Here is a 23,367-nt window from a genome sequence, read left to right as displayed (position 1 = left end):
AAAATTCCGTTTTCGCCCGACGGACGACAGATGTTACATCATTTCTATTGCCTTCGCGCTAAGAGCAGAAGCGCGACGTAATATTGTGACGTAACAACAACTGCAAATATTCGTAACAATTAGTCGAGCTTTGCGAAACCTAAATTACGTAATCAGCAATTGACAATTGTTATCGTAGCATCCAAAGAATATGACAATAACAAATGCGAAATGGTGTACAAAACTAAAAAATGCTAAGTAAATTTGTTAATTGGGAAGTATATATAAAATCTATTGCGCCTGTTATGTACGGTATATGACGTGTACTGGCAAACGCGATGTTTTTGCACAAGTATTACGTTATTAAATAGAAAATAATCGGCAATTTAGTTAGGCCGATAAAGTGTTAAACAATTATATTTGCTTGGTATTCTCAGATATTTTATGTTCACCAAGTTAGTGGCCAAAAAAATAAACAAGTTTTTTTAACTAATAAACCAAAAAATAGTGTAATAAAGTTAAATTTTCGAAATAAACACATAATTATGAATTGTTTTTAATAACAACATTAAATGGCAGCATAGACCTAATCAGAAAACAGTTAAATTCATTTGTACGCAACAGAGTATTTTACATATAAAAACTGTTGGAAACTGGAAAGTGTTAGAGGTTGGTAGTTAGGAGTTGTTACTTAGGGGTTAAAGGTTATATGGGTAACTGGTTATAGTAGTTACGTTAAGCAGTCAGATAATGTAGCCACGTAGGAAGCAGGATTTTGTATACAGTTCTTTATTCAATGTATGCAGTCAGCAGAATATGTTTTTCTGATGAGATCTTGCACAATGATATTATTGACTGCATGCATTGATGCAAAAAATTAAAAAATGACACTGTTAAAAATTGACGTGCAAAATACTGTGTCATGGGAATGGCCCGCAGATTGGTAGTAAATTACAATCAGTAATGGAAATCTAGCAGGAAAACATCATTAAAAGTTTATCTTTGTATTCTATTATATTCTTTATGGGGTTAAAAACCTAGCCAGTCTGCAGAATATGGCAGGTGCACACGCGATTTTGTTTACATACTTTTTGTTATGCACGCCATAATTTGTCTCAGGCACTACGCACAAGAACTCAATTCTCAATCCTTGTTATCAAAACTAACATATGTTTTTATAATTTCCAGTAGGTAATGAATTAGGGGTTTAGGATATTGTTATATCATAATGGACCAACCAACGCAACGACAAATTCGATTAATGGGGGGGCGTTCAAACCCTTTCCAAACACTGATTGCTTTATTTGTAACTGCGGTTTTTTTCATGATGTTTCAGGTACTATACTACTGTCGATAATTTATTTTATTTACTTTGTAAGATATTGTACAGACTTGTATATTTATTATGATTTGTTTATGATATGTTACCGCCTCAAAATAACACCATTACTTAAAAGTTGTTTATGAACTGTTTTTAATATAAGATGCCACCTTTGTTTTTGTTTCATTTTTTAATTGTAGAATAGGCTACTAAATATTTTAATACAATAGTCCTTTTCAGCGAATCTGATTTATAAAATGTTAACTTTATTTAAACATTTTGTATGCCATTTGGCAAGACTTCATAAGGGTTTTATAAACAACTGTTATAATATCATAATATAGTAGCAGTCTAGCAGAAATAACATAACATTCTAAGTTATAAATATAACACAGTTTAGCGAGCTAATGTTATAACATAATTTAGCTGTTTAAATCCATTGTTGATTACATATAGGCAAGCATTTTGAAGAATTTGCAACGGTCACAACAGATGCTTTTGAACAGTGGCAGTGAAACTCATAATAAGGGGAAATATTCTAACATGCATGTTGTGGTAAGGCTGTTGTCTTGTAACTTGTTTTATCTTCACGTGGCAGGAAAACGGCAGTCGTTATAAAATGGATGTTCTGTTTCATACACCTCGTGCCGGCTTAGGAGTTATCACTTTTGTAACTTTGTGGGTGATTGTTTTTTTCTGTATGGCTGACAATTTAGACAACCCATTATTAGTAAAAACTGGGTTAAGGCAATCATAACTACTGCTGTTTAACTGTTGATTTCAATATTTTTGTTTTGTTCACTACTCTAACTTTGACCTTTGTTACTGTACACACAAGACACAATATTTCCTTTATTTTATGAGCTAGTTTGGCCCACCCTTTAGGTCTGTGGGTTTTATTTTTGCTGTTAGCCAATCTTTACTAGTCCAGCTTTTGTCAAAGGAGAGAAGTCCGGAGCTTATCCAATTTGAAAATTGTGCGGACTGTACATTTAAGAGTTTTTTTGTCAAATATTTATTCAGTTATATATATATATATATATTTATATTCAGAGTCCACCAGAGATACATCGAAACATAAATCCAAAGTTTGCCCAAAAACTTGCGAAAGAAATAGGAATTAAAGTGAATGGGACAATTTTAAGAGGTGTAAAAGTTGACCACAGGTTTGTAAAATAAAGATACTAAAATATATCTTTCCAATAAACTAAGAAATAGAATATAGTTTTTAGCATTAACGATACATTTTTCTGATAGTTTTGAATTTCTTAAAAAATGTCATTTTCTTGTATTTTTTTTTAATAAGAAATTAAATAATTAAAGAATGGTTTTCATTTTCACCTATAAAAAACTGTTTTTACTTAAAATTTTCAAAAAATATAATGTACTATTTTTAACTTATTTTTACAGACAATTCTTTACTAGGTCAAAAATGCATAACCATATTCTGTATATCTATCCATATCTAAACACCTTAAACTTTGTAGAAAGTTTTACGTTCCATCAAAGGAAGGATTATTCACTTGTTTTGCCGGTAACCAGAGCGTTCCATGGTCAGCAGTTAACAACGATTATTGCGACTGTGAAGATGGAAGTGATGAACCAGGAACTTCAGCTTGTAAAAACGGAAAGTGAGTGTTTTCTATAGAAAACTATATTTTGGGAAACCAGCGCTCTCTATAGACCATATTTTATGACTAGTGTATGGTACTACTTTTAATTGATGAATTATCATCAATTTATCACATATTCATAGCATAGGCCAATGGGTATTAAAAAAAATTCTACATAACAAGCATAGGCTATATAGAAATGCAGCTTTTAAGACAATTAAATACAACAAAAATTAACTTTTGTTCGCTATAGAATAAATAGGCAGTGGTCATTTGCCCCATTAAATAATTTATTAATGCTGTCTGTGCTTCTTCTAGTAAAATGTGCTAATGCAGGATTATTATTCAACCATATGACATGCTCTATGATAAGAAGACTGAAATAAATAAGTCCCAGATTACAGAAATACGCTTATGTCATGGTATTAGTCTGTAGGGTATTAATTTACGGCTAAAAAGAAGAATATTAAACAGTTTTTATGTTTTTTGTATATATACGAATAAAACTGTTTACATATATATATATCTGTTTTTCATAAAATAGCTGTAAATTCTTCAACAATCCAAGAAAATATTAAAAATATTCTCAGTGTTTATATTATATTAAAAAAGAGTTTTATGGTTTTTATTCTCCTTATATTCTATATATCATATAATCACCATATTATATAATCACCAACAGATTACCAAACATCATGCCAGTTCTAGCATTTAACTGTTTTTTATTGAGCATTTTTTGTTCCATAGGTTTTACTGTGAACCTGAGCACCAATATTTACCCTCATCTCGTGTTAACGATGGTATATGTGATTGTTGCGACGGTAGTGACGAATGGAAAGGCGTTACCGTGTCTCCAGACCTTAAACTACCCGGTATGAGTTAGATTGCTAAAACATTGATAATTCGTCATCACTTTTTTCGGCTCTCACATGGAAATTTATGCCCTTGATTAATTGAAAAGTGTTCCATTTTTTTAGAAGCTTAAGGTTTTTTTGGCCTACAATTCAACTACTTCTAGAACGTAGTCTGGTTTTTTAGCTTACTTAACAATGATATATACACAGCACACAACAATGCTTACTAAATAGGTTTTGGTTGTAGCACACTATGGGAAATGGGCCAACTTTCGCATATATCCCATGCTATAGACATAGAGCCTCACCCACATAGAATAGACGGTGCTGTGAAGAACCCCTTCCCCCCACCCGCATATGTTATGTGCTAGCAGTTTAACGTGACTACTAACCCTTAAAACCACCAACCCCAAACTACCAACCTCTAACACTTTCTAACAACCTATTCTGTAACGTTCCCGAGAATTCTTCATTTGCAATGTTACAATGACTAATGACACTGATTTTGATAAATTGTAAGTTTCAGATGATGTACAGCTTGCCCCATGTCGCGACACCTGCATGGATTATGAGCATACTAAGATGAGAGAGAATAATATAATACATGAAGGATCAGTGGCAAGGCAAGCTTATGTTGAACGTGGGGCATCTCATGCACATGAAGGGGTAAGAACTAAAGTTTTGTTTGTTTATTTTAAAAATTTGTAGTTTAAAATAGGCCTTAATTTACATAATAATTAAATGTAACTTGATTTATCCTTGCGTGGCCGGAAAACTTCAGTTGTTATAACACGGGTGTTCATACACCCGTGCCAAAGTGTTTTTCATTTTCAGTTATTTGTTACCCCAACTTTTTAAGTGAAGTCATATTTTTTAACACTCCAGTTTTTAATGAAGAACAGTCTTTATTCTGTTGTTAGCTGTCTATACAAACAAGCTTAGATAAAGTATATTTACATTTTCCACATTACATAAAGTGGGATTCCATATGTTTGACCACTATGAGTGTAACTGTACTTTAATAACGTCACCCTAGATTTTATTAAAAAAATAAAAACTGCCAATGCATTGTACTTTTTTTACTATACCTCTTCTATATATATATATATATATATATATATTTCCTATTTCTTTACTAAATCTACAAAATAAATTTGACCAACAGAATTTTGGCGAGCAAGGTGAGTTCTACACCCTCAGCACTGATTGCTTTGTTTTCAAATCTCCCGGTTACATGTACGAGGTTTGCCCTTACCATAATTCAACGCAGGTAAGTGAAATCTAATTATTTTATTTTATATTATTTTAAAATCAAATTAAAAAAAAAATGAAAAATACAGTAATATGTAAACTAGTCTGTTAAATAAAAATATATATATATAATTTTTTTTAATTTTACTTTGCAACCTAAAAATGCTGACTAATAATTAAAACATTGACTAATAAAAATATACATAGTAACTATAATACAAAACTGGTGACCAATTTGGTTAAAAAATATAAAAGTAATGTATTTAATGTAGATTTATATATTTTATATAGCCTATATATTTTCTTCGCAAGTTAAAATTGCTTAATTTTTATGACTTAACACTTTAAAAAGTGATGACTAATGTATTTCGTTTTCCAGAATGGTAAAGACAGTTGGTTAATTGGAGCTGGTGGAAAACTTGAAGGCAACCAGAATGAAGGTTTTAGATTAGTGATGGGTAATGGTAGAGGTGACCATTGCCCTGATGGCAAGAAAAGAACAACTATTGTGAGTTAGATTAAGTTTAACCATCCAACATATATACATATATATATAGATTTTTTAATATATGTATATAATATAAAGTAGTATAGTTTTTTTTGTATTTTACCCGATTTCAAAATTTTACTAAACCTTTTTTGTCTGTTAGTATACCACATACATTTTTTCAAATCCGTTGTGATCATTAACCGAATTAATGTCTTATAGTTGTTTTAGTGCCATTTTTTACTAGCTACAGTTAGTAATTTTTCTACAAACTGGAAAATCGTTTTTAAGTCTGTAAATCCCATTTAATTTTACCTTTTCTTTTCAGATAACATTCAAGTGCGGTTCAATGGACAAAATCAAATATGTTTCTGAAAAAGAAACGTGTATATACGTCGTTAAATTTGACACTCCTGCTGCTTGCCCTCCATTGGACGAAACGTGACCTTGAGTAACCTGTAGCTAAGAATGACCTATAGTAACTCTGTTGCGGATCCAACTGCATCTGTTTATGCCACTGGACCCTTAGTCTTACATTAAACCATCCAAATAAACAGTGCAATTTTGGGTTCAATTTATTTAATTCATAAAATTGTCTTGTTGGTTCAGGTAGTGCTGTGATGTGTTTTCTTAGTTTTTTTTCCGTAGATGTATGCATTTATTTAAATAGAATTTAAATTTTTAGTTTTTTTTAACATATTTAAAGCTGGGTTTTGGTTGTGAGTCTTGTGACCAACTAGATTGCAATTCTGGTAGCTCCAAAAATAATCCAGGTTTTCAGAACAGATTCTTAATCAGAACACATTTTGAACAATAAATTTTATTGCATTATTATCTAAGTTAACTTATAGTCCTTGACTGTGTTATAAACCCAGCTCTAATTATATTAATTGACACAACCTGTACTTGTAATCCAATTTAAATTTTTTTTTAAACATTCTGTTCCATAAAAAATTTCCAATGTTCTTCACTTCTTTCAACTGCTTTTTTTTCCTAAGAAATTGAAAGTTTATGGAAATGATGCTGAGTCAAATTATGCTTACTGTTATAAAATATTGCTCTACTAAAAATGCTGTCTTAATCTTTATAAGCCTAAAACAAATGTATATTGTTTATTCTGCTGCTATTTCTACCAGGCATACATATTTTAGGAGATGGTTTTCGGGCAAAAATATAACAAAACGGTAATCTATTTGCCAGACTTGGCAAAACGTTATTATCAATAAAAATGCATGATTTTTTTCGGAAACTATTTACCACTATATTCTTGATATGAAGCGTTTTAATTGGATTTTAACTTCTTCTCATACTTGGAGTAACAGAATTTTCTATGCATTGATTTCAATAAAGGATTTATGTTTGTGTACATTTTAATTTAAATGATATTGTACTGTGGGACACAAATTATGTTCTGATTTATTTGACTTTACAGAATTAAACAGTTTTTGTGTTATAATAACACTAAGGCAAATCTTTTTTCAAAGGTAATAGTGTTAAAAGTAAAATTTGTAAGCAAAACAAAAGCTGTAAATTTTGGTGGGTTTTGAAAATTTTACAAGCAAAGTCTACATTTTCTGGTTGGTAAGTAATCAAGGAAATCTGTTATATGTTTTTATAAGCTCTACAAAGTATCTGCAATATAAAACAAAAACAGGGAACCTGTTCTATTTTTATGAGCATTAAAAGTATTTGCAATATGCAAGTAAAAATGGGAAATCTAATATTTTTATGAGCATTGTGAAATATGTGCCATTCACAGTAAAAGTAGCGTTTAAAAGTTTCCGGTTCTGATTGGTAATGATTCACTAATACATCCTGTTTTTGTAACTGTTTACACTTTTTTTAAAAACGACAGCCATTTTTAACCAATATTTTATATGTTAAACCATTTTGGTTCTGCATATCTTTGAATGAAATTTGAAGTTTTTTGTATGCAGTGACGCCAAGAAACTATTTAAGAAATGCCAAAGTTAGACATCTTGATCACAAGAAATATTCCAGGAGCTGCGTTAAAGCTTTTAAGAGAGAGGTATTTTTACATTCAAAGTTAAAAACCTTTCATTTATTGATAATTTCAAATGAAAATCTTTTGTTATAATTTAAAACAAGCAAATTTTAGTTTTTCAAATGCTTGTTTTGTGTTGCATTTGCGTAGTGTTTAAAGCGTGTATGTGTCTTCCCATTAATTCCCATCTTTTTAAATTTATTTATAACCGCCATTTGTTCGTAACTGATTATAATCATAGAGATAAAAGTTACGTACACCACATTTTTGGATTTCCCGCTCAAAAAATTAATTAATGCATTGCGTTGGTCATTTTATACAAATACTATTTCTTACATTGCTTATTTTATAAGATTGCATATTTTATAAGTCTTATGCTTCTCCAGGTTTAAAGTTGATATTTGGCCATCAGATGAGGTAATACCTAGACCAACATTACTCAGCAAAATCAAGGACAAAGATGGTGTTTTATGTTTATTAACTGACCAAATAAATAAAGAAGTACTTGACAAAGCAGGTCAGTGACTTATATAACATTTAAAACTTAATTTTGTTTTTTTAGATTGTTTCCTTTTGTATTCTCTGCTAAATATACCATTTTACATTGTACTGCTTTTTAATAAAATATTACCATATTTTTGACTTTTATTATTATATTTATTTTAATATTTTTTAGATTTATTTACTTCCAATTTTTATTTGATCCAAAAACTATTTTTGTTTGATTCCATTTTTTAAACTTTAGGAGAGCGCCTCCGTGTGGTGAGTACAATATCTGTTGGGGTCGATCACGTTGATACGGTTGAATGCACGAAGCGAGGAATAAAAGTCGGAAACACGCCTGATATTTTAACTGCAGCTACAGTAAGCATAGCAATGCTTTGTATATATTGTAAACTTAACATTTTATTCTGTTGTTTTTGTTTTAAGGCATAATGAAATGTTATAAATAGTTTATTTTACCATATTATATTGAAAAGGTAAAGAATTTTATTATTTTTTCTGGTAAAATACTAATACAATAGTTGTTTTTTCCAGAAGAGCTCTTTGTTTATACCGTAATGTTTTTTAAAAGGCAGAACTAACTGTTGGGCTTTTGATCAGCACATCTAGAAGAATTGTTGAAGGAACGCATGCAGCAAGAAAGTAGGTTTATATAAGCTAACATGTTGTGTTATAATTCTCACTTTATTCCAGTTAGAACAGTACTGCTACATAAATTATTCGTTCAGCTTAAGTTATGTTTGATTTGGTTGTAATCTAATGTCTTTTTCCCAATAAGGTTTTTAGTCCTTTTTACGGTTACTTATTTCAATTGCCTAAATCATTTCAATAATAAAATTATTAGTGACTTAGTTTAAATTACCAAGAAGTGTATTGCCCAAGCCGCATACATATTTTTATCCAAACGTACAGTGGGGATTGGGGTGCCTGGAAACTAATGTGGATGTGTGGGCCAACACTCGATGGGGCTACCGTTGGTTTATTTGGGCTGGGGAGGATTGGAACAGCTGTTGTGCAAAGATTAAAAGCTTTTGGAGTGAAAAAATTTTTGTACAATACTGCCAACAAAAAAAATAACAACTTTGAAAAAAACCTCGGAGTCCAATTTGGTAAGATTTGATATTTTTTTTGTTTTTTTTAATAAATATTTGTAACTTATTTATCTCATGTGGCCGGGCAACTACAGTTATAACACTAATGTTCTATTTCATACAATTCGTGCCAGCTTACAAGTTACCACGTATGTAACTTTGTAGGTGATTATTTATTTAATTTTCCCGAACTACAAGTTTTAACTTCAAATTCTATTCGGAATTTGAAATAATTGAAATTTATTGTAATCTGGATTAAAATGTCTTGCAGCTACCTAAATGGTAGTTTCGTAAAAAAAATTGTTTTAAACTATACCAAATATAAAAATCTACAAATAAACAAAAATCCTAATAACTTATATCATTGTTGTGATTCAACTCATATGATTTCATCACAGCTTCATTTCATGATCTATTACATGAAAGTGACTTCATTATATCATGTTGTGCTCTCAACAAATCAACAGCTGGGATTTTTAACAAAAACGCTTTCGAAAAAATGAAAAATTCTTCCATATTTATTAATATTTCAAGGTGGGAATATTTTGAATAAAAAAATTACATGCAAATGTCCGGCCATATGCATTAATATTGATAATGGACAGTCTTGTAGAAAATATGTATTGAATAATTTTAAGGATTTAACATTTTAATAATTTGCATGTAAAACTTGCCTCAAAACTTGACCCTTTCAAATTATAGTTTTCATTGTAGTGTTACTGCTATTGTTAATTTTTTTAAAAGGTGTATTGTAATGTTTGATAAAACAAAATTATTTTTTATGTTTAGGGGCGGAGTTGTGAATCAAGAGGACTTGTACCATGCGTTGTCACATAACATAATCCGGGGTGCCGGTATTGATGTGACAACCCCTGAACCCCTACCTACAGACCATCCACTGTTTTCCCTTAAAAACTGCGGTAGGAAAATAATATTTTCTAAAAATAAGATAATGTAGGGGGTGTCATTGTACAGTGCTTAGAATCACTAATAAGTTGTCCGAAAATAAACAACAAAAAAGATATGTCCAAAAATAAACAACAAAAATAAAAAAAACAGTTTGTCTGCCTACAAAGTTTTGTGGTACATTATTAGCAGGCACAAGGTGTATAAAAGCTGTCCACTAACTTATAAAACTTCCTGACGTAACAAAAGAATCAACATTATTTTATTTATTAATTCAAGTGTTTATTTTACTACTATATCCAGTATTTCAGGATATTTTTTTAAATTATAAATTTCGAGCCTACATACAAATAAATCTTGTAAAAAAACACTTTCAGAGTTTTTTCATTAAAAAAAGTAATTTAAAATAAATTACCATCAAAATCAGAAAATTTAGCTATCTTATCCCTCCAGTGGTGACTCCACACATCGGAAGTGCGACAGAAAAGACGAGAATGGAAATGACAATGTTAGCTGTTCAGAATCTTATATGTGGCCTTGATGGAACAGAAATGCCGGCAGAATACAAACAGTAAATCAACCCACACCATGCACTTATTTAAACTGTTGTTTATAACGCACTCCGCACTATTCATTAATTACTATTACTGGTATCAAAAAAGTCTTAAAGAATATTTAATTTTATCTTTAAAACAGTACTTTCCTTGTGAAAAAAATAGGAAAAAAAATTACTACTAGCAAAAAAAACTTTACTAGTATTAAAAAAACAATCTTGCAGAAATGTAGAATATTGAATTTTACTCTAAAACAGTACTTTGTCTGCGGCAAACATATTATGCAAAAAAATTGTAACCACTATAAAAAAGTCTTGTAAAATAATTATTTTATTTCTAAAACGGTACTTTGGGAAAAGAGTATAAGGCAGAAAAATTTTTTTACCACTATCAAAAATACAAAAACTATTTCATTTTGTGGAATATTTAATTTTATCTTCAAAACGATAATTTCTTTGTGGAAAAAAATTTTAAGTGTATAAAATTGTACGAATTATAACAATCCTTCAGTTAGGCGTTCTGGAATTGGATTGGTTGAGGGAAATACCCTTCGTTTTTCGTGGGTATTCGCGTAAACCCCTGACTCGTCCTGCCAAGTGTTTTTGCCGACTCGCCGATAATCTGCTGTGTCAGTGAACTGGGAAATGCATTTTCTGTACGCGGCTGAATTATCGGCAAATTCTGGAGGGCATTCCTGAAAATTTATTTTTTAGTAGCAAATAAAGTAGTTTTAACTTTACACCTAGTAGTTATAATGTAATGCACATTACAATACATTAGTTTATACTAGCTAATGTGCTGGCTAGGGAAATCTACTTTTCAAGTAGAGTGACTTATTTAAAACCAAATTAAAAAACAAGAAACTGAACAATCTTAAATAAATTGACTCCTTAAACATGGAAAAAGACAAAAACCAGTTCTTAATTTAAAAAAGGTCTTTCCAGTAGGAAAGTTAACAAAGAAATTATAAACCATGGAAAATTGGTCATTCTAAATACAGTCTTTTAAAAAAAAGTATTTGGTCAATTTAAACTGGTTTTGTGCTTTAAATAAGTCATGACCAATAGGGAACTGCTTAGAGCAGAAAGGTATAACTTACTGGAGCAGGAGTAAAGGGGTAGGGGGCAGTGAAATCTGCACGGTGTGTAGTCTCCAAATGCCTGGTAGAGTAAGAACTGTTAGAAAGTTGTTAAAACAAAAGACGAATTAAGTAGGTATCTTTCAATCATTTAGGTGTCTATACAAACAGGCAGAGCCGAAGCTAGGTTTGAATTAGCAGGTAGCAAATCTTTTTAACAGTTGTCATGATTTGGTTTTTTAATTCTTTGCTTATTCGTACTCTGCAAAGTATGCTTGCATTTGACGACTGTAACTGCATGTTAAATAAAGTTTGCAAAACGTGGCACCCATGGCTTCATACAAATAAACAGCCAGAAAGAAAACAGGCAAGTCCAGTGTTTCCTACTTACAATTTATCATGATCAGGATGGTGACGTGGCAACACTGATCCAAATCCTGAATTTGGTGCTGAAGGGATGTTTCTATGATGTCATAATGGAAAAATACAGAATTAGAAACTGATATATTGCTTTTTGATTTTTTTTTTCAATATTATTGGTTAAAAAATACATAACAAACAATAGGCTTGAAGAATGGAAGCCTTTTTAGTTTAATTAAGTTAGGCATTTATATGCAGTATTTGTATATATTAATAGTTAATATGGGCCTATATATGTATTAATACATTATAGGTTTAAAAGCATAGGCTTTTGTTTTTTAACCAATTCTAAATAATGCCACAATGCTATAAAGTTTTTGTATAGTAAATTTAGCCAAGATCGTTATGTGTTTATGTTATGTATTAGAATTGTAATTAAAGAATGAAAAAGGCCTTAATTTTGTTAGACTTTACAATTAGTGTAATTGGGCCCTTCTGACTCAAAGTTGAGTGTCTGGTTAATAGGCTACACTTATATAATCATACTGTGACCTGTGTTAATCTGGCAGTACTCAATTATTTATATCAAATCTGTAACCTGTTTGTTTGCTTACTGATTAGTTTAGCAATTAGAGCAACACTATACAGATTATACGTTGCACTAAAAGGTTATAAATAAATAGGAAGATGTGTTATTAGCCAGTTTGCAGAGTAGGACATCAGAAAACATGATTTTTTTGCAAGTTGTGGATTATGTCAGCAAATTAATTTTGCAGCAGATAAAATCTATCAAAATTCAAAATATAAGTAATACTTTCATGTTGTGTGCTACTCTTTATGCATATTTTTAAAGGTTCTATCTATATGGGCAGAGCAGTATATATTACAAAGGCTTATGTGCAGACTTGAGTTTGTTCAAATTATAAAAATTTGGGAAAATAAAATCGAAAATGTTTATTTTTATTCTGGTTTAGTAATAAAAATCAGTCTTAGACAAAATAGCTTATGTCAGGAAACGCTATATACTATATAGTAGACTAACATAGGCTGTACAAACCTTGAGATATCAGCATTTGCAAAAGAACCCACGTCAATCATATTTTTTCGAGTGACTTGCTCGGTAAAATCATCTTTTAGTGAAATTTGCTCCAAAGCAGCTTTAGTAGTAGGTAGGGGAAGGGACTGGAGGAAATTAATTTGGCTTATTTTTTGTCATATATGTAAATCAAAATTTGTATCAAAATGAAATTGCATAAACTTTGCCTCATTTTTTGTTGTATGTATAATTTCGCATCACAATGAAATGTTTGTCAAATGTAAAATTTTGTATCAAAATTAAATTGCATAAAACACTTATTAGTTCAGTGTAAAGGTTTTGCTTCGCAAAATTAGTTGTCCGTTTTTAACAAATACATTACTGCTATTTTCTATATATTTTACCCCATCTGTGATGTTCCCGATTCTGGCGTATGTTGTAGTGTGTAGATTGCGACCAGGGGGGATAGGAAAACTGTTAATATCGTAATTTTTCGGTTCGGCCTCCCTTGCTTGATGCCAGTTCGAGTTTAGAGTGCTTCTGCTGTAGTTCATGTGGTCTGAGCGCAAATATAATGAGCCTTTACGCTCAACAAAGTCTGGTATCACTAGGTAGTCCATGTTTTGCTTTGTTTAAAATGCCTATTTTATCTTATATTATTTTTTGGACTTTAGTAAAAAACGCAGCAGATTGGCGCGTATGTTGTTGTCACGACAACGGCTTGCGATTGTTTTGTATTAATAGAAATGCGTTATTAATGATTGAGCGGGGAGTTTTCCGTTTCTGTAAATGACTATTAATAAACTACGTTTAAACGTGATTATTAAGTCATTCCTAACGACACTGACGCAACGTAAAAGTTTGTAAGTCATAACTTATATATACGGTACCGACATTGCATTTTATATACGCGGTATATTATGTTTTCACAAGATTTTTTTTGTATTATATCAGTACATGGCCTGGCGCTTTGTATAAACACGTAGCTTATTTTTGATTAGTCAGTGCACTGTCTGATGCACGTAGCCACTATAAATTTACCGGTATTGCCCGTGACTAATGTATTTTCAGACGTGCTCAGCAGAACAACATATACTTTGATTAGACAGAAAGCAGTTTTTAAAAATGATTGTAGAAGCTATGCAAAGCCTAAACTTGACTTTGGAGGACGGATTAATAGAGCCACAATGCTTAGTTAGCAGCACAAAATGGACGAACATAGTCCTGATCACAGTCATGTTCATTTCGGGGCTCATTAACTTGATCGTGTGGTTAGCAGCTACAATTTATCGGCGGAAGCTGTTACGTCAGAATTACGTGTACCTCTGCGTCACCAGCTTGTTGCTTAGCAACTTGGTCTTTTTGACGTTGAACTTATGGGATGAATTTTCGTCATATCTGCTGAAACCCGAAGTGTCATTGAATCCCCCGAATCAGGGACTCCAGGTAATGTAACTCAATATAGCGTGTGTCAGCTTTTGCTTTGTTGATTATATATACCCAACTTTGGATATACCCACACACAAGTACCACACAGTATTACCGCTTCCTCGTTTTCATGCAGGTTTTGTGGGCGTTATGCCAATCGGGATCTGTAGCCATGCTGTTTGTTATGTGTGGGAACATATTGGCACTTGTGTACGTTCTCTTGGATTCCGCTTATTTTCATCACGCAAGAAACGCACCGGCTGTGGGGATAGGAAACGAAGAAAACACTGCCAAGTAATTTCTTACTTATTTTAATACCATACTGTGGGGTAAGATGGGATACTGTTAGCACGTCATGTTCATTGTTTGTGTTGTTGTATTTCTACTATAGCAAATATGACATTAAATGAGAATGAAAACATGTCTCATCTTACCCCACTATACTATATAGCTGTTCTGTTGACCAAAATTCCCATAAACAGTGCTTTTCTGCCTTCCGTGACGTCACACAACAGGATGCACTAGTAGTTAACGGTAACAACACACTTTAAGTGCCCGCAGCAGTCACGTTTTAACAGGACACGTTATTTTTGTATCAGTTCCAAAGAATGTGCCCGAATCATTTCCTATAAACTTTTTTTAATCAACAAAAAGCAGGATGTGTGATGTGTGACTATTACACGTAATGCGATATACAGAAAACGAGTTTTATAGAGAGAAAATGAGTTTTTTTTATTCTTGTTAAGTTCTTTATGCGTTTTTTTGTAATTTTAATGCTTAAATTCAAATTTGACTACCAACTCTCATTTTCAAAAATGTTCAACAATTAAATATACAGTAACTCGTTACAGAGGACGAGGTGTATGAAACAGAACACCAGTGCTATAAAGACTGTCGTTGTGGAGCATATATTACACCCATTCAATTATTATTACAGAAAACTGTAATCTAATTATGTACAATTAAATTTCTAATTGTGTACAATTAAATTTAAGTAATATGACAACTTTTCACAGAATATTGCAAGTTAAACGACGCAAGGCAATTGGCTTAATATCCATCTCATGGTTCATCCCTCTAGTGTTGGTTATCGCTGCAGTTCTTAAGTGGAACTGTGCGGCTAGATGTCAGTGCAGCCTCGGGGCAATGGGCGACGTATGCCCAGTTAGTGATGGTTGCTCAAGAGTGTGGAGTCCTTTATTTAATTCCTATATTGGTCTAAACGTTGGTCTTTGGCTGCTTGAGGTAAGCTAAATGATGAAATTTGTATTAATACCACTCAGTGCCGTACAGCAGTGCTGGTTAGCGCGACCAATTGGTTAAAATTCAAGGATCGTCGATGCTACCGTTGTAGCCGTATATATGTGTTTTTGGACAAAACACTTAATGGCGATTGCTTCAACCCATCAGTGGTCACTAATATGGGTGGTCCCAATTATCAGCCACAAATAAAACAAATCAAAAAATAATATTCAACAACTCACAAAACAGTGTTTAAAAATCAGTTGTCTAATTTTTTGGCCGTTCAAAGAAACAACTATAAAGTTATATTAACGTGGTTAATGTAAGCTAGCACGAGGTGTATAAAACAGAACACCCGTTATAACGACTGACATTTTTCTGCCACGCGAAGAAAGAGCAAGTTACATTTATTCAATATGCACTCTACGTTCTGTTTTGTGTATATACCTTGTAACTCTTGTAAAAGTAGACATCACACTGTAACTCTATACAGTGTATACATGACCAAACGCGTTCGTGAGCGTCATCTGCATGTGTAACAATAACATCTTTATCTTGTGTAGTCTACTTGCTTTGTTTGTAAAATGTGTAACAAGGTTAATTTTGGCAAACATAAACAACTGGCTCAGACGAAGCCATGTTATTAGTCACAGGTTATAGTACCGTTTGTGTTTGTTTTTATTGTTATATGCTTTGTGTAGTCACCGTCTACATGAAATCCCTTGCCGATTCCAATAACAATATAGGAAATAATTTGCCGTAATTTTTTATTGGAAATAATACGCCATGGGATATTACTTTAAATTTAGTTTAATTTCCAGTCTGCGGTAATTTCCAAGTTCGAAAAACACGTGTATAAAGTACATGTAGAATAAGACCATATGGAGAAGATTAATTTTTAGTCACATACGAAGTGTTTACTACTGTGGGGTAAGATGGGACACCGTTAGCATCTAAATCGCATATTTCCGAATCGTGTTGTGGACAAAAACGATCTAACATGTTCCATCTTGCCCCACCCTATTATTCAACCGAATAAAATTAAACTTTTTTTGCAGGTTGTTAGCCTGTTCATCCTGACGTCACGAGGGGTTCTGAATTTCGTCAGTTTTACCAGAGCACCACCTATTAGGAGTCAGATTGCAAGCGAACTAAACGACAGTTTACCTGGTTTAAATGAGTGCGGTCGGGCCACGACAGACTGTGACGTAGGTAATGACGTCACAGACGTGAAACAATCCACAAACGCTGAGAGATCTCGGCCAATCGCAAGGCGTGTCACGTGGTTTCATTTGACTCCAAGGCTTCGATTAGTGGCTCTGATTGGCGGATTGTTTTTCGTTTGTACATTGCCGCTTGTGATGACATTCTTCATCGATGTGGGAGGCGCTCAACTAGTTACGCCTGCAGCCCGCGTGACGTCAATGCTGTGCATCTACATCTATTGTCTCTTGGTTCCTATTCTCCTTGTAAAATACATGGCCAATCTTAAACTTGCACTGGTCAAGTTACTTACCTTTATTTTGTGTTGTTTTCAATGAGTTTGTGCTTCTTATTGTCGGTGTATTAAACTGTAAAATAAAAGATGCAGAATATTCGCAGCGTTTCGTTTTTAACAATTACCGTTCTATTGTTAGTACCATCTTCCTAATAAAAACAACGCACGTCCTAATTTTGTTAAGTTATAGCACGATTTGGGGTACAGAATTTACGCGCTCGCCCACTAACTCGGACATTTTATGTTTTGTTCCTTTTTACATATCTGTCTCGAGTTGCTGAAAAGAGTCGTTTTTTTCTGAGATAACCTTGGCAATGATACAAATAATTAGGTTGTTAGTGAGTCATTCATTTTCGTTTGCCTGGTTTCCACGATTCAAACGAACTCCAGTAACCCGCTTTCGAACCTAAATTAGGATGTCTAAATTACGGCCTATAGCTGTGTTTCGGCTTATACTAGATGATTTCTGTGACCCTCATTGCTTTAATCGTGACTCATAAAACAGAGTGTGCGTTTTCGATATGACGGCAGTGAGTGTAATCTATATTTGTTATGTATATACAACAAAGCATTACGTTTTCTAAAGTGGCAGTCAGTTTTAAAAAATGGTAGGTTAGATTTTTTAACACAGTTAATTCTTAAAGAGTTCTTTCTCTATAGTTAAAGAAAAAAGAACGCGTCTTGATCAGTAACAGTATTCTGTTTATTGTAGGCCTGTTCAGGACGTAGGTGTACAAATGTATAGGAAATCACATTACCTCTGTTGTACGCCCAAAACTTGTTATGCTTTCGGTACGGTCAGTTTAGTACGTGAGAGTTTACTAATGGGAAGTGGTATAGTCTAGCTTCTGATAATTCGTGTACTTAACGTCTAATTACTTGAGTTAATGTAGCGGGCCTAAATTTCAACGGTCTTGTTTATATTGGTACGCCTTAAGTAATATCGAAAGCAGATCTTAACTTTAGTTGGTTGATTTTAATGGCTCTATAGTCGCAATGCATTTGTTGTATGTTAAAATTGTTTCGAATGTTCTACTAGTAAACAATTTAAAAGATTTTTAGTTTTTTGTCAAATTTCTAACTGCTGCTTATATGTATAACTATCGTGTTATTTTTATTTTTATTTTTGGACAGGATACAAAAATTTGTTTAAATTTATTCACGATGACTTCGTTGAATATATCTGATGGCGATTGTATATTGAACGAAAGCAGGCTTGTACATATACTACTGATTCCAATACCTTTTGTGTCGGGAATTCTTAACCTTGTAGTTTGGTTGTCGGCCACCGTGTACCGCGAGAAGCTATTACGTCAGAGCTACGTCTACTCTTGCGTCACCAGCACGTTGCTTAGCAACGTTTGCTTTTTAGGGTTCCACGTTTGGGATGAGTTCGGTGCATTTCTAATGCCACCTCTCATGTCTGTTATTCCACCCGGACCAAAAATGCAGGTGAGGTGTGGCCAATGACGTCACAAAACATGACGTCATCAAACGTTACGTCATCGAACATGCTGTCACCAACATAAACCCTATATCCAGGTGATGTGGGCGCTGTGTGCTTCAGGAGCAATCTCCCTTATGTTCGTCATGTGCGGAAACCTCTCAGTTCTAATCTATGTCATGTTAGACAGCACCTACTTTCAATTGCCCAAACGAACATCGTCTCGCCAACGCCATACATCAAGGTAGAACTGTTCGACGTTATCTAGTGGCGACTTTAGGAATAAACATTCCGCTTTGCTCAGAAATCTTGATGTCAAACGGCGCAAAGCAGCATTCCTCATCGCTCTCTCCTGGTTGTTGCCGCTAGCTCTTACCATTGCCGCGGTCATGGACTGGAACTGCACGGAGAAATGTGACTGCTCGCCCGGCTCAATGGGCGAACTTTGCCCCAGGAGTAAAGGTTGTTCAGTCATCTGGCCACCACTGACCAATTCCTTTATGGCAGTGAATATAGCTCTGTGGTTTGTTGAGGTAAATATCACGTTATTAAGTTGAGGAATTGTTTTTGGGGAATGTTGATTTATTCGCTCTATTTTTAAAGTTACTGTAGGTATTAGGTTTTCGTGCATGAACCTCGCCTCGTAAAAAGTGCATGACACTCGTTTTATAAAAAGTGCATGAATTTCTAATAAAAAATTGTTTTAGGCCATATCGTGCATGACCTTCGCCTCGTAAAAAATGCATGACACTGGTTTTGCGGAACTTGCAAAAAATTCGTGTTATAGAAAGTTCATAAAACTCGTATTTTAGGAAGTGCACGAAACTGCTATTTAAACAACTCGTGAAATTCAGTTATGCGTGATTGCAAATCGTCATAACTTTGTGCCATCTCACACGCGAGCAATTTACCATGACCTTTTATTCGTACAGTTTAACTATTCGCCAATGGAGGCCTTAGTCTTTAGTTAGCATTAGCTGTAATATATTAAAACCGAACACTCCGTTTAAACTAATCCGTTTCACGCAGATAACCTCTCTTGCTATTCTCACTGTCACCGGAATACGTCACTTCCAAGCGTCACGTGACCACATGACGTCATCAGTGGTTCAAACGGTCTCCAGTGGCCCAGACAACGATCCGTCTGCGAAATCAGGAAACGCAACCGAACTATCTGATGCGTCTGCTGGTGTTAACACACCGCCAGAAGCGGCCGTACCAAGCAACAACACAAGAAACAAAAATATCCTAAGAGCACTAAAGCTTAACCCTCGTTTACGGCTCGTGGCTTCACTTAGTACTTTATTTATAACATGTACCATTCCGCTTGGCGTTGTGTTTTTGGTGGACGTTAGAAGCTCTTCAATTAACGTGGTAGCCGGACGCCTGGTATCCATGCTTGGCGTGCAACTGTACACTCTATTCTGCCCTATCCTTTTGCTGATATACATGTCGAGTCTCAAAACTGCTTTAATCCGTTTAATAACTGCAATACTGTTCTGTTTTCGGTAAAAAAAGGAAAGAAATACGACTGTATATTTTATGCACATATTTTAACTCAAACGAATGTATATAAAGCGGCTATATGAAATAAAACCAAACCACAAGGAAAAATTCGTTGTATATATATTCAACATGCAATGTATCTTTTTCAGTGCTTGGAAAATGGCTTTGCGCAGCGGTTAAAATTTTTATAAAGCGGCTGCGGAATTGGGGCCATTGTGGGCTTATATGGGGCCGGTGTGTAAACTGAAGGGGCAATCATAGGGGGCAAAGCTGGTGGCAAAAACACAAAATCCGGCGTCAACAAAACTTCTTCTCGATTTTCTGCTTGAAGCGCTTGTTGTAGCTTAGTATTGTTTTCCATTTGCGCGGCTGCGTCTCTTTCGGCAAGAAGTTGGTTTATATCGACGCCATTAACACGCACCCCCGATCTAGCTGGTACTTGAGTATTGTTTTGTGCTGCGAGGTCCTTTTCGGCAAGAAGTTGATTTATATCAACGCCGTTGACTCGAACCCCTGACCTAGCAAACTTTGAGCTCGCTTCTGCCAAGCGGTCAGCGTTTGATTGCCGAGTAATTCCCCCATGTACCCATGAGATAGCTGGCTTGGCTTCGATACCTTTTACTTTGGGTACGCACCAGTGGACGAGGTCTCGTTGCCCGTAACCTTCATAAACTGTCTTCGGTGCATTCATATGCAGATGGGCTGTATAATGCATATACGGACCGTTAGAGCTTTTTAGCAATTATTGTACACAATCAAAAATAATACAAAGTGACCGATAGTACTTTTGGGAAAAATGGAACACCTCGAGCACATAATATCCAAAGATTCTGATCGTGTTTTAAACAATTAACGACGGGTTATATGGGAGTCAAAAGGATTCATAAATCCTTGATTGTTTTTTGTTTACTACGTATCAAATAAGATGCGAAAATAGAGCGAAAATGTGTCCCATCTTTCCCACCCTACCATCTAAACACCTTTTACATATTTTTTTTAATGTTCTTTGTTTACTTCCAAATGGGACGAGAAAATCAAATGAAGAAGTGTTTCATCTTCCCCACCCTACTTTATTAACAGTTAACTTACATAAACTGCGAGATTCTATTCCTTCTTCCAAAGGGTCAAAGTCGAAAATCGATCTTGGTTCTACTTTCCAATCCCTTTGCTGGTAGCCTACGTCATAATCAACTCTGACGTCATAGTTTACAAAAAACTATGACGTCATTATTTTGCAAATGTTACAATTTGACTCCATGCAAAACGTAAACAGAACATGCATTTTTTTAATTGTTACGTCACAATAAAATTTTACGTCGTCATACGTGGCATATTCCCATGACGTCGGTTAGTCGATTTTAGTCTCAAAACAGTCTTAAAATAAGTTTTCCGTTCGTTTTCGCTCGACATGACGTCACAAAGCATTCTTCTGATTATGATGTCACAAACATGCTGCAAATCAAAACAATAAAAAAAGAATGCAAACTGAACAAAAACTTAACTTACATTTTGAGTTAGGACTTGCCATTTTAACTGCGAGACAAAACAACTGACTGAACAAACTGAAAGACTTGACTTCTTATCTCACACCGTCGCAAGCATTGTGACGATAACCATGACTCTTATGACGTCATATAAGTGAACTATAGTGACGACATATGCGACAAAACGGTAATCCAAAAGGATTTGTAGTAAAGGACATACCGATTATTGCACTGTAAAGGGCTAATTGAGTTCATTTAATTTTTACTAATGTTTCTTAAGTTTTAACTTTTTTTACGAATTTCAGACCATGACGTCATGATCCAGCAGTCTTCTGGTAGTTTTCAAACTGGAGAGACAATTTTGACTGCTGGGTGAATTATAATGGATTGGTTTTGGCCTTATCTGAAAAACAGAATACCATGCAAGGTGACATAGACTGCAGAAAATATTTTACCATTTCGGATAGTGCTGACTTTACCTACCTTTTGTTAGGAGTCTATTACTGCGTCAACGCGGCATTAAACAAATAACATTATCATGTCATTGTTTGACAACGAACGGAAAAATGTTGTTTGCGGGCATACTGCAGATTACCTAGTAAACATACTAACGTTTCTTTAACAGATTAACGTTTTTTCCCACTAAGGGCACCTCCTTGGAAATTCTTTCAGGTTAATGCATTTTCGCTTTATGACAAACGAGAAATCGTTTTGTTGGCGTTGCCTACCTTTATAGCAGCGATGTCCGCACCGTTGTGCAAGCGCAAATCGTAAAGTTTATTGGCATGTTAAAATTAAATGGGTAACTATCACAAACGGTATGTGACATGTACGTGGCGAATGCACAGCGATTTTAACGTCTATATGGCTTGTTAGAAAATTGTATGCATAGTAACTTATACTATACTATAAATACAAGATTGTTTTTTTAAAGGTAAAAGGACATTTAGGGTCTTTTACTAAAAGAGATGAGTACGAATTTTGATCTAGAATCTTCACAGAAAAGCAAAGGCTGTCCGGTAAGTAATTTTTGGTAAAAATAGGCCTAAACTACAGTGGGTGATGACGTAATAAGCAATGACGTCATTTTTAGCGATGGCAAGTGTTCGTAATTTGCGCTGCTCTGATCGGAATTGGCTTGGGCGTTGGCCTGGGAGTGGGACTGTCAAATCAGAACAAAGCAACAGGTAAACGGTTCTTTACAGTTTAAACTTTGTTTTTTTTATATATATATATATATGTTTTAATTTTAATTTTTTTAGTTATTGTGACCACTGACCCTCCAAAAGTAACGACATCAACAAAGGCACCAGTGACAACAACAACAGCTGCTGATCTAGGTATAACTTAATTTACGTTATACTACAGACTATACTGTAAAAGACGACATAGATTTATTAAATAAAATGTTTCTAAACTCTTTTTTTTTCATTTTTTTTTAAATTTTATTATTTTTCCGTTTAAAGCGATATTCGTGCTATACAGCTTGTATGGATTTAATGGTATAAATGGTATTTTTATAGAATATGTATTAATTTTAAGTTCCTTGCTGGTTTGGTTATTTCCGAAAACGACAAAAACGGTTACGTACCATTGCTTTGCTATACGCCTATATGATATTAAATGCCATTTTAAAAAAAGTTTGCACGATTTTGTTTTCTTAAAATTTTACAAAAAGGTCTATTTTTCATTACAAGGTACTGGGCCATGGCAAAACTATCGACTC

The 23,367-nt window shown here is 33.8% G+C and overlaps 7 protein-coding genes across 10 annotated transcripts in view; 5 read left to right on the top strand and 2 right to left on the bottom strand.

Moving 5' to 3' along the window:
• Positions 1-1,165: 1,165 nt before the first annotated feature.
• LOC100181130 (glucosidase 2 subunit beta) lies at positions 1,166-6,989 on the top strand. Of its 2 annotated transcripts, none has more exons than XM_009862187.2 (9): positions 1,166-1,315; positions 1,757-1,855; positions 2,354-2,466; positions 2,788-2,931; positions 3,661-3,785; positions 4,294-4,433; positions 4,933-5,037; positions 5,398-5,526; positions 5,834-6,989. In XM_009862187.2, the coding sequence occupies exons 1-9, from the start codon at positions 1,208-1,210 to the stop codon at positions 5,948-5,950; spliced, it is 1,080 nt and encodes a 359-aa protein (XP_009860489.1). In that variant the 5' UTR covers positions 1,166-1,207; the 3' UTR covers positions 5,951-6,989. The 2 variants fall into 2 exon arrangements, with proteins under 2 accessions (XP_009860489.1, XP_002130418.2); XM_002130382.4 differs by having other exon boundaries at positions 4,288-4,433.
• On the top strand, positions 6,987-10,978 carry LOC100178763 (glyoxylate reductase/hydroxypyruvate reductase). Of its 2 annotated transcripts, none has more exons than XM_026837163.1 (9): positions 6,987-7,086; positions 7,443-7,534; positions 7,897-8,027; positions 8,256-8,374; positions 8,586-8,656; positions 8,927-9,123; positions 9,504-9,639; positions 9,895-10,025; positions 10,465-10,978. In XM_026837163.1, exons 2-9 carry the CDS (start codon positions 7,467-7,469, stop codon positions 10,584-10,586), a joined length of 975 nt encoding a protein of 324 aa, XP_026692964.1. In that variant the 5' UTR covers positions 6,987-7,086; positions 7,443-7,466; the 3' UTR covers positions 10,587-10,978. The 2 variants fall into 2 exon arrangements, with proteins under 2 accessions (XP_026692964.1, XP_026692965.1); XM_026837164.1 differs by having other exon boundaries at positions 6,993-7,086; positions 7,429-7,534.
• On the bottom strand, positions 10,878-13,762 carry LOC100176448 (protein C9orf135-like). The gene is made up of 5 exons (XM_002130428.5): positions 13,444-13,762; positions 13,061-13,185; positions 12,035-12,106; positions 11,665-11,725; positions 10,878-11,259 (listed from the first exon to the last, which is right to left on the bottom strand). Exons 1-5 carry the CDS (start codon positions 13,657-13,659, stop codon positions 11,059-11,061), a joined length of 675 nt encoding a protein of 224 aa, XP_002130464.1. The 5' UTR covers positions 13,660-13,762; the 3' UTR covers positions 10,878-11,058.
• A 278-nt stretch (positions 13,763-14,040) lies between these two features.
• On the top strand, positions 14,041-17,304 carry LOC100175595. The gene is made up of 4 exons (XM_002124513.4): positions 14,041-14,485; positions 14,604-14,761; positions 15,484-15,712; positions 16,768-17,304. The coding sequence occupies exons 1-4, from the start codon at positions 14,165-14,167 to the stop codon at positions 17,248-17,250; spliced, it is 1,191 nt and encodes a 396-aa protein (XP_002124549.1). The 5' UTR covers positions 14,041-14,164; the 3' UTR covers positions 17,251-17,304.
• Positions 17,305-18,319: 1,015 nt separating this feature from the next.
• Positions 18,320-20,265, top strand: LOC113474771. The gene is made up of 4 exons (XM_026837161.1): positions 18,320-18,659; positions 18,750-18,895; positions 18,956-19,184; positions 19,681-20,265. The coding sequence occupies exons 1-4, from the start codon at positions 18,372-18,374 to the stop codon at positions 20,161-20,163; spliced, it is 1,146 nt and encodes a 381-aa protein (XP_026692962.1). The 5' UTR covers positions 18,320-18,371; the 3' UTR covers positions 20,164-20,265.
• Positions 20,188-21,762, bottom strand: LOC113474772. Of its 2 annotated transcripts, none has more exons than XM_026837166.1 (3): positions 21,664-21,762; positions 21,247-21,333; positions 20,188-20,859 (listed from the first exon to the last, which is right to left on the bottom strand). In XM_026837166.1, the coding sequence occupies exons 1-3, from the start codon at positions 21,683-21,685 to the stop codon at positions 20,303-20,305; spliced, it is 666 nt and encodes a 221-aa protein (XP_026692967.1). In that variant the 5' UTR covers positions 21,686-21,762; the 3' UTR covers positions 20,188-20,302. The 2 variants fall into 2 exon arrangements, with proteins under 2 accessions (XP_026692967.1, XP_026692966.1); XM_026837165.1 differs by lacking the exon at positions 21,664-21,762 and adding an exon at positions 21,483-21,628.
• Positions 21,763-22,049: 287 nt separating this feature from the next.
• The window catches only part of LOC100186666 (glutamyl aminopeptidase), a 12,370-nt gene continuing 11,052 nt past the window's right edge, over positions 22,050-23,367 (top strand). Inside the window, exons 1-4 of the mRNA XM_009862186.3 lie at positions 22,050-22,068; positions 22,576-22,660; positions 22,735-22,828; positions 22,904-22,981. Of these exons, the coding sequence (XP_009860488.1) occupies positions 22,610-22,660; positions 22,735-22,828; positions 22,904-22,981 (223 nt within the window). The 5' untranslated portion in view covers positions 22,050-22,068; positions 22,576-22,609. The remainder of the gene's footprint in view (positions 22,069-22,575; positions 22,661-22,734; positions 22,829-22,903; positions 22,982-23,367) is intronic.

The sequence above is a fragment of the Ciona intestinalis genome, chromosome 12, assembly GCF_000224145.3.
Source record: "Ciona intestinalis chromosome 12, KH, whole genome shotgun sequence".
NCBI lineage: Eukaryota > Metazoa > Chordata > Ascidiacea > Phlebobranchia > Cionidae > Ciona > Ciona intestinalis.
The sequence above is the reverse complement of the archived record's forward strand: the minus strand, read 5'-3'. Positions and strand labels throughout refer to the sequence as shown.

Coding starts and splice junctions, on each gene's coding strand:
- LOC100181130 (XM_002130382.4), top strand. CDS start 1,208: ATGGACCAACCAACGCAACGACAAATTCGATTAATGGGGGGGCGTTCA. Junction 4,434..4,932: donor CATCTCATGCACATGAAGGG/GTAAGAACTAAA, acceptor TTTGACCAACAG/AATTTTGGCGAGCAAGGTGA. Junction 5,038..5,397: donor CTTACCATAATTCAACGCAG/GTAAGTGAAATC, acceptor TTCGTTTTCCAG/AATGGTAAAGACAGTTGGTT.
- LOC100178763 (XM_026837163.1), top strand. CDS start 7,467: ATGCCAAAGTTAGACATCTTGATCACAAGAAATATTCCAGGAGCTGCG. Junction 7,535..7,896: donor TTAAAGCTTTTAAGAGAGAG/GTATTTTTACAT, acceptor ATGCTTCTCCAG/GTTTAAAGTTGATATTTGGC. Junction 8,028..8,255: donor AGAAGTACTTGACAAAGCAG/GTCAGTGACTTA, acceptor TTTAAACTTTAG/GAGAGCGCCTCCGTGTGGTG.
- LOC100176448 (XM_002130428.5), bottom strand. CDS start 13,659: ATGGACTACCTAGTGATACCAGACTTTGTTGAGCGTAAAGGCTCATTA. Junction 13,186..13,443: donor TCGGGAACATCACAGATGGG/GTAAAATATATA, acceptor AATTTCCTCCAG/TCCCTTCCCCTACCTACTAC. Junction 11,726..12,034: donor CATCCTGATCATGATAAATT/GTAAGTAGGAAA, acceptor TTACTCTACCAG/GCATTTGGAGACTACACACC.
- LOC100175595 (XM_002124513.4), top strand. CDS start 14,165: ATGATTGTAGAAGCTATGCAAAGCCTAAACTTGACTTTGGAGGACGGA. Junction 14,486..14,603: donor CCCCGAATCAGGGACTCCAG/GTAATGTAACTC, acceptor GTTTTCATGCAG/GTTTTGTGGGCGTTATGCCA. Junction 14,762..15,483: donor AACGAAGAAAACACTGCCAA/GTAATTTCTTAC, acceptor AACTTTTCACAG/AATATTGCAAGTTAAACGAC.
- LOC113474771 (XM_026837161.1), top strand. CDS start 18,372: ATGACTTCGTTGAATATATCTGATGGCGATTGTATATTGAACGAAAGC. Junction 18,660..18,749: donor CACCCGGACCAAAAATGCAG/GTGAGGTGTGGC, acceptor CCCTATATCCAG/GTGATGTGGGCGCTGTGTGC. Junction 19,185..19,680: donor TAGCTCTGTGGTTTGTTGAG/GTAAATATCACG, acceptor CGTTTCACGCAG/ATAACCTCTCTTGCTATTCT.
- LOC113474772 (XM_026837165.1), bottom strand. CDS start 21,582: ATGCTTTGTGACGTCATGTCGAGCGAAAACGAACGGAAAACTTATTTT. Junction 21,334..21,482: donor ACGTCATGGGAATATGCCAC/GTATGACGACGT, acceptor ATTATGACGTAG/GCTACCAGCAAAGGGATTGG. Junction 20,860..21,246: donor AATAGAATCTCGCAGTTTAT/GTAAGTTAACTG, acceptor TGCATTATACAG/CCCATCTGCATATGAATGCA.